Source organism: Sinohyriopsis cumingii, chromosome 11, assembly GCF_028554795.1.
Source record: "Sinohyriopsis cumingii isolate HCF-2022 chromosome 11, ASM2855479v2, whole genome shotgun sequence".
In the NCBI taxonomy this organism is placed as follows: Eukaryota; Metazoa; Mollusca; class Bivalvia; order Unionida; family Unionidae; genus Sinohyriopsis; species Sinohyriopsis cumingii.
The window spans coordinates 2,550,259-2,558,705 of NC_142971.1; the positions used below are offsets into that span (position 1 = coordinate 2,550,259).

Genomic DNA, 8,447 nt, shown 5'->3' on the forward strand with positions numbered 1-8,447 from the left:
TGCTCCGCCAAATGACTGCAGATTTGCATAATTGCAGGTATTGAGATATTTCGTTTTGTCAATAAGGTAACTGACACAGTATTACTATTGTATTTTTGTCAATTTTCTGTTCTATTTTATGATCTTGTATTATCATGAATTTTTTTAATCTGATGTAGTCTCTTTTTTAAGAGGAAATAAAGTCAGTCAGTCAGTCAGTCATACATACGTAAGTAGATACGAACATACACATACATCCAGAGATTGTTAGATACAAAGACAGACTTATTCAATCTATCATTCATTCGTTTGTTTACGACGAATTCATTTATAAGTAATGATCTTGGTAGACAAGTAAATAATAGAAAACTTGATAGGCGTGCGTTTGTGAATGGATGTGCGGACAGATGGATGACTGCATGATCAGATGGATTCACGAATTGAACGGGCAGAGAGTTGTATGACAGGACGATGTAAAAAAAAAGTACAGACAGATAGATAGATTGATTAATACATACATACATACATACATACATACATACATACGACAAAGTGATTGATCATAATAGAAATTTTATTCAAAAATTCTCACATAATCTACATTTGTGACATGTATAAAAAAGAAAAATGCATCATGCGTTACAATTATATGTTGTATCGTATAGCTAGAAATAGAAAAGTGGCTTTTTAATCTATCAGCCCTAACCTTATCGTAATATTACATGTAAATATACCATGAACTAACAACAAACTTCCGTCGAGTTCCTGTCCATTCTTTTTTCTTCTCGTTGACAATCTGTTTCATTTCAATATCATTTCATGCATTCTCTTTAATCTTTCCGTCTTTTTAAATTAAAATAAACATTGAAATATCCTTATCCTAGATGTCTGCTACTATCTCGGATCTCGTCAACTGACTGGCTAGATACGATCTCGGTTCTCATCAACTGATTGGCAGAACTGTGTTATCTTTGCATGCAAGGTAACAATATAAATGAAGCCAGAAATACTCTAGAATAGGTTACTTTTATCCTTATTCTTTTTCCTTGGAACTGCATTCAAAATGGGTGACTTATTGTATGCCTGTAGATATTTTTCGGGTTAAGAGTCCCAGCATACTTATATATTTCACGTATGTAATTGTTTACGTGTTTATTATTTAAAGACGGTCTAGACGCGTAAACATACAAATTACGATAAAAAATACCACATATATAGTATAAGTTTCATTTTTGCCAACTCGATATTTTGTCAATTCAATTGCCGTGCACAAGTCAATATTTATAACTTTAAATTTATTTCAGATTTGGTATTATTTTAATGCAATGCTCAAAACGTATTAAGCTTTGTTTTAGTTAATGTAATCAACGCAAAATAAAGTCATTCAGTTATTGTGATCAACGCAGATAAGTACTGTAGTTAATGTGAAAAACGCTAAATAAAATGCTTTTTTAAAAATTCCTTTTTTTCCATGAACACTCTGAGGAAGCATCCTTCGACATAAGTTCTTTTGACGAGAAAGTACATAGTGCATGTTCTGCTGCTTCCAAAGGTAAGCATGATGTGGCATAGAATTAAGTATGGACATCAAGTTCTGAGGATGAAAATAAATTCCATTACAATGGGGAAATTGTATATAATACATGTTTAAAATACCGTGTATGAAACTAGTTTATATCTTGTAAAACAAAAATGAAACGATCGCATGCTATCGTTAGAATTTGAACTCGTTCTCCAAGCGACATATGTACTGATCCATATTGAGGTAATGGTACCATTTTACATCGACTCTCAGATAAATAAGTCACTAGTAATTTCTTGAAATCCACAAATAGACAGCGTTTTCATACAATTTATCTTCGTTCGTTGTGTAAACATTTATGTCTTCATCATTTATGCATTTTGTTTTTAAAATTGTACATTTTTCACGTGTGATCATTTTTAGTCTTTAGTTTCTTCTTGCCTTAATTTCAAAGTTACACGAATTGTAAATGTGTCTACTTTTTATCATTTTCATCGTTGTCTTCTGTGTCTTTGGACTCGTTATCAACATTCCCTTTGCCTTTTTTCTCGTTATTTTTTTTATCTTCTGCTTCATTGCTCGATTCTTCATCCTCCTCTTCTTCAGACTGTTCAGATGCCTTGGTACCCTTTTTTTCTAATTGTACCCGTTCCAGGGCATGGTGATATTGTGGTCTAAAGTGCCCTTGTGCCTTTCCAAGTGTTGTAACCGGTACAGTTTGTGAATGACCGTATGCTACTGTGTGGCCACGAATTTTTCCACCTGGATACATTGAAATTCCTGACTGAACTCCGGTTGTATAAGTGCCAGCGGTTGTTCTGTGCTGAACACCATGCGACATAGCGTGTCCTCTCGGTTTTCCAGCCACAGTTACAACATGACGTCCCATTGACCCTGCAAGTCCTGCTTGACCTCTCTTTTGACCGTGTCGACCCCATTGACTATGACTTCCAACAGAACCTGGCACAGCGCTCGGTTGGCCACCAGATGACCCGGCTCCATTTATCTTTTGATCTTTTTGTCCGGTAGCCATTCCTCTCTGGCCTCCTGTTGAACCAGCAACAGTTCCTTCCTTACGTGCAGTCGGCTGACCTCCATTTGACACGACACCAGTTCCTAATGGACGATATCCCGCCTTACCTACCTGACTCCCTGGCTTCTGACTCCACCCTTCCTTTTGCCCTTGTGTTACTTTGGGTAGAGTTCTTGTCTGGACAGTAGTCCCTTTTGCTGGAGCAACAGATGGACCCCCATTAGCCTTAACAACTCTAACATGTGCTGTGGTAGAAGTGTCGGTAGGAACTGAAGATTGCTCATTTACAGCTGTTAGTCCTGTGGTGCTCTGTTCAGCAGATGGAACGGTTGTTGTGACATTATCTTCTGGAAGCTGAGGTGATGTAGCAGCTGGGCTTTCAGTATATGTTTGTTCAGTATATGTTTCTTCTGCTGTTGGTGTGACATCCGGTTGACTGGTCACATTCTCAGTAGCACCTGCTCCACTGGTACTAATATCTTTCGCGAAAAACTGTTTCTCAGCAACAACTCTTCCCCAACTCAGTGGATGCCTGAAAAATTCCCGTTGATCCACGACTCCATCAACTGCAAAAGAAAATCAAAAATAATGTAAAAACACGTTGCTTGAAGAAAAAAAAAAGTATTTCTACAGCGACTGCATATTTTAATTCCGAATACTATACAGATAAAAATAGTTTACTGGTCCAACATATGGCTAATTCAGATATTCAACTGGCTCTGTATGTTACATAAATATAGAATCTAGAAATAGCTGACAGAGAAACTAAATTAACCGTTTGGATGGGGAATCAGTCTAGGGCTCCAACGATTTATATAACTGTGTTGCCTAACACAAAATCTTTCTGCTTAAATGGTAACAAGGACCCAATTAAAAACCAAAGGATTTTATTAGCAATGTGCTTGCATGCCATCCTATACCAATAATAAACTGAACCTATTTTCTATATTGAAACCATTGTATTACAATTTTTGTCCGCAACTTCGCGACACACTCATCCCCCCACCCACAAACACACACACACCCACACACATGATAAACCAAACTGGACGTCCTAAGTTGGTTAGTTATTAAAACAATAATTTTGCATAGGAGATACAAAGGGCAAGTTTGTTGTATCAGTTTTGAAATTGTTTTCGGAGGGAAATTTGGTTTCGAAAATATGGAGTACGAAGCTTTCGAGATCAGAAGTCCTTCTGGAAGTAAAAACATTTCTTGTAAGTTTTTGTTTAAAGAACACTAATCCTTAATCATCAAACGCCGATAATTGTCTTTGCTGCAGTCAAAAGTTTTGAGTGCGGTTAAATGAAAACATAGACATAAACTTAGTCCCGACTGGTCTTAGGGCTTTGATATGGACTGTTTGCCACTCCCCTGGGGGATAGTAATGTATACTGAGTCCGATTGAAGACGATGTTGTTCCTGGTGTGAGTTTTAAAGGTATTCAATAAATATATATAATCAAGATCTTGTCAACTGAAATTTGATGTTGATCGCAACGAAACTATTTTTTTTTCGAAACAGTTTGGGGTTAAAGTTAAAAATTGATCATCTAATTTGAACTTGTCAAAACATTGTTTTTTATTTATTTATTTTGCGTTTTATTAATGTTTCTCGAGTTTCTTTCTTTACTTAAAAGTGATATTTTATTCATCAATATAGTTCGTTTTGGTTTATAGCTTTTGCTTACATGTCTGCCATTTTGCCGGGTTTATAACCTAGTATTAAGCTTGGCTACATTTTGTCGAAGAAATCAAACGTTTTGTGTTATCGTATGTCACCAAAATGGGAGAACAAACACTAGCTGTGAAACTGTTTGATGACCATAATCTCAAAAACGCATCCAGGATCAAAACTACTTATGAAACACCAAAACACCAGTATTAATCGATGCAGTCAGAAATATATGACAGTAGCAGCCCGAAAATGATTTGGTTCTGTACAACATTTATCCAGGATGGGCGCTGAAATGAAACGGTGACCCTAATAATAGATTAAAAGCCACACAAAAAAAATTAGAAAGATCTGCTTTCATTTAATAAAGAATCGGGAAAGTAAACTGTAAATACTTACAATTCTTGTCTGATATTTGGAAAGCTGCATTCAGATATACCGGATTGTAGTTGTTTTGGCCCAAAAATAATTCCCTGTAATCCAGGAAACCGTCGCCATTTTGATCTAGATAGTTGAAATCATCTGATGTAACAAGGGGCATAGTGCTTGTGTCTGGTGTGTAAGGCGCCACATCTGGCCTGAGGACAAACCAAAAAGATATTTTTACAATTCAGCAAAATTGATATATTCAAGTATTTTGAGATATTTAAGTGTTTTATTTTGTGTAGAATTCTGTGTTTTATGAAATCAAACTTATATGCATTGACAGTAAAACTCGTATGCTTGCAAATACATTTACATAAAGTTAGAAATTCATAGAAATTCACTTACTTTCATGGAACGCCAATTTTCGGAATTTTTTTATTGCTACAGACCACGAATATAAGGATGCAGTCAACCAAAATGTATGTTCGGAAAATATATATAATTGTTTTGTTGTTGATGTTTTCATACTACGGTCAAAATCAGAGACAATCAAGCAGTCAAGAAGTTTTTATGAAATTCTAGACAAGAGGGTTTAAGTAAAATTAATGCTGATTCATTGGCTTTATAAGATGGTAGCACAACATGAAGCAAGCTACATGTCGAGATAGCAATTATGAATTAGGAAGAAAAAAAAAACATTCGCAATATAACATAATGATATATGTTTGAAATTTTAACACATGACGTAAAAATGTATTGTCCCACTCGTAACTTCCGAATTCTTACATTGACGTTTGAACTTAAAAATTTTCAATCTCAAAGTTGCATGTTCATGGATTATAAGCATGTAAATAGGAACAAACTTGAAAACGAGACGTCAGACTAGAGACATACGAAACCACGACTCGTCCCAACCCTTTTTTAAATTTGTTGAAATTACACTCTGTGGATTTACAATAGAATTTGAAGCTGGCCCGATTGAGATCTGCTTGATAAGATTTTGAGGTGTACAATCTGTCTTCTTGTGCGAACAGCACTAATTGAGTGTAATATAATATTTTATTTTTTACAATTTAAAAAAACTCTTATGAGAATGTACTGGGAATAGAAAAGTGCTCTTTTTTTTAATGCAATTATAGATTACCTCTGTACGTTCGCCAATCAACTCACTAAATTCAACAGCCTAGGTTCAGATGCCTGCTGCAGCATCAGGTATGCATGTGGTGTAGGCAAATAGCTGACTCTGCATTTTTTAAAAGGATGATCAAGACTAATAAATTGTTGAAATGTAATACACTTTATGGAACTTTATACTGATGAGATTTATATTTTTTTCAAACTTCTCGCTGAGTCTAAGAACAGGCTATTTGACTTCGTGAATATTTTCCTTCTCTTGATCAGCGGTACTACAAGACGAAACAACCCTTCTAATAATACGACAAAATTACTAAAAGATGATTCCTTTTGAAGTCTTTATTTGCCAATTCAGACGGCAAAGCATGGCAACCTCTTCCTATTTTTCAAAGTCTTGTCCACCAATTTTAATCTTTGTAAGTGTTGAAATGAATGTAAAAAAAATACACTAAAGAACCAGAATTCCATCCTTTTCAGTCGGCACCATTTTAACGGGAACTATATAAAGTTTGTTAAAGTCTGACAAGTTTAAATGTGTATGCAGCGATCTTATAATACAAGCATTGTCAAAACATCTCACCGTGTATATCGGGTCTAGGATAATTGTTCTGATACGCACATAGGGGCAACGATTTCACTTCTACATATGTTTCGGCCCACCCTGCTCATAAGCTTAATCAGATTACAGTAAGTCTCTGTATAATTCAGATGTACTGATTCTTTCAGACTAACCTGTTTTGTTTGCATCAACTGTTTGATTTCATTAATTTATAACTCAGTTATCATGAAAATTGTATTATGCTATTGCTGAAGTCACGTCATATGTGAAATTATATACTTCATCAAATATATGAAAACGAGTAATCAGCTCTGGACATGTACATGCATGGACAAATGTTAAATGAGGAAACCTGAAACAAGACACACGTAAATGAATCGTGACCTTCAATTTTTGCCAAGTGTAGTTTAAAACAACTTGTTATGAACCAGACGACAATTAGAAAGTAAGTTTGAATTAAATTAAAAGAGACGACACGTAATGAAAGTTACTGCGAATCGCCAAACTAGTCACAAAATAGATAAGTTAAGAAATATAAACTAAATGTTGACGCTATGAAACGTTCTGTACTGGAAAACACAAGTAAATATTAAAGATGACTACATTTTAATCCGCGGTTGTACTTACAAGACACTGCCAGCGACGCCTGCACTTTGTTTGTTAGTAGCAGCATCTGTCACAAAGTTTGTTGCTTCTGGTTCCTCATTTGTTGGTGTCCCAGCTGTCGATGGTTGTGATTTGACGATAGCAGTTGGAAGCTTAACGGTAACAGCATTTTCACCTTCTTCGCCAACTTCACCGCCTTCAGCCAGTCCCTCCTGTTCGCCCATTTCCCCTGCCTCACCCGCTTCACCCTGTTCCCCTGCCTCGCCCAATTCACCCTGTTCCCCTGCTTCACCGGCTTCTCCTTCTCCTCCAGCTTCTCCAGCCTCAGCACCTTCATTTTCACCAGCCCCTGCTTTCCCATTACCCTTGGGCGCTGCGTTTGTGGCCAGAATTAAATACAGAAGCAAGGCAATGAGTTTTATTCCCACCTTCATGTCTGAAGTTTAGTCAAATAGTTATTTTCAAGAATTGTAGAAAACCTCTGAGAGCTTCTGTTTCTTTGCCAATAACAGGCTTTCAGCACCAATGTCTTTTGCAATAACAGAGGTGAAAGTACGACAAAATGGGTCCTTTATATTCGCGATGTCTTTCTACGTGTGACGACACATATTGATGAAGCTGAGTAACGTTTTCCGAGTCACAAAGCTTACTCACCGAAATTTGTAAAGAATATTATCAGCAGGCTACGTGGTGAGGTATATCGTTTGTGAAACACGTGTTCTCATGAGATCGACTGATAAGCACTAGACGAAGCAGGCACAGTTTCCATACATAGTATCCATTTTCTGATAGGAGTCAACCAATAACATATGTGATAGCATCTGTGGCTGGAGATTGATGTAGATTTCCATGTGTGCGCTGTAACGAAAAACATATCTATTTTTTAACCTAAATATAAACTGCATACCACAGGCATGCCTAATGACCTACTTTATTTTGATGGTGATTATTTTGTCCAAAAAGCGGATTTGAAAATTTAACGAGGTGATTTAATTTTAATCTAAACCCAGAAATGCTTACATTTACTGAACCTTTATGCGCTTTTTTTTTTACAAGAATCACAAAAACAAAATTACTGTGATGAAAAGAAGAAGAATATGACTATGATGAATATGATGATGATGAAGATGATTATTATTATTATTATTATCATTATTATTATCATTATTATTATCATTATTATTATTATTGTTATTGATAATGTTAATTATAATAATAAACGATCAGAAGAAGAAAAATAGTGAATTATCATCATCATCATTGTCATTATTATTATTAGTAGTAGTAGTAGTAATAGTAGTAGCGGTAGTAGTAGTAGTAGTACAAGGCGTGGCTGATTCGACTAATTATGCTCGGACTGGATTGACATCAAGTGAAATAATCAAATCAATAACAATTGCAACCTGAAAATTCAATAGATAATTTGTTGTATTTTTTTTATTTATTTATTTATTTTATTTGATTATTTTTCTTTCCTTTTTTTCTTTCTGCGACAAATTCCTCGATTACAATCCTGCGTGTTAGGGATATAGACGATGTCTGATGGACGTTCTTACATGTCCTAAGTAATGATT

At 35.5% G+C, this 8,447-nt stretch overlaps 1 protein-coding gene across 1 annotated transcript; it reads right to left on the reverse strand.

The window, feature by feature from the left end:
* Positions 1-535: 535 nt before the first annotated feature.
* LOC149787524 (uncharacterized) lies at positions 536-7,574 on the reverse strand. Its single transcript, XM_089973651.1, has 3 exons — positions 6,895-7,574; positions 4,608-4,786; positions 536-3,100 (listed from the first exon to the last, which is right to left on the reverse strand). The coding sequence occupies exons 1-3, from the start codon at positions 7,305-7,307 to the stop codon at positions 1,977-1,979; spliced, it is 1,716 nt and encodes a 571-aa protein (XP_089829777.1). The 5' UTR covers positions 7,308-7,574; the 3' UTR covers positions 536-1,976.
* Between the last annotated feature and the right edge of the window lie 873 nt (positions 7,575-8,447).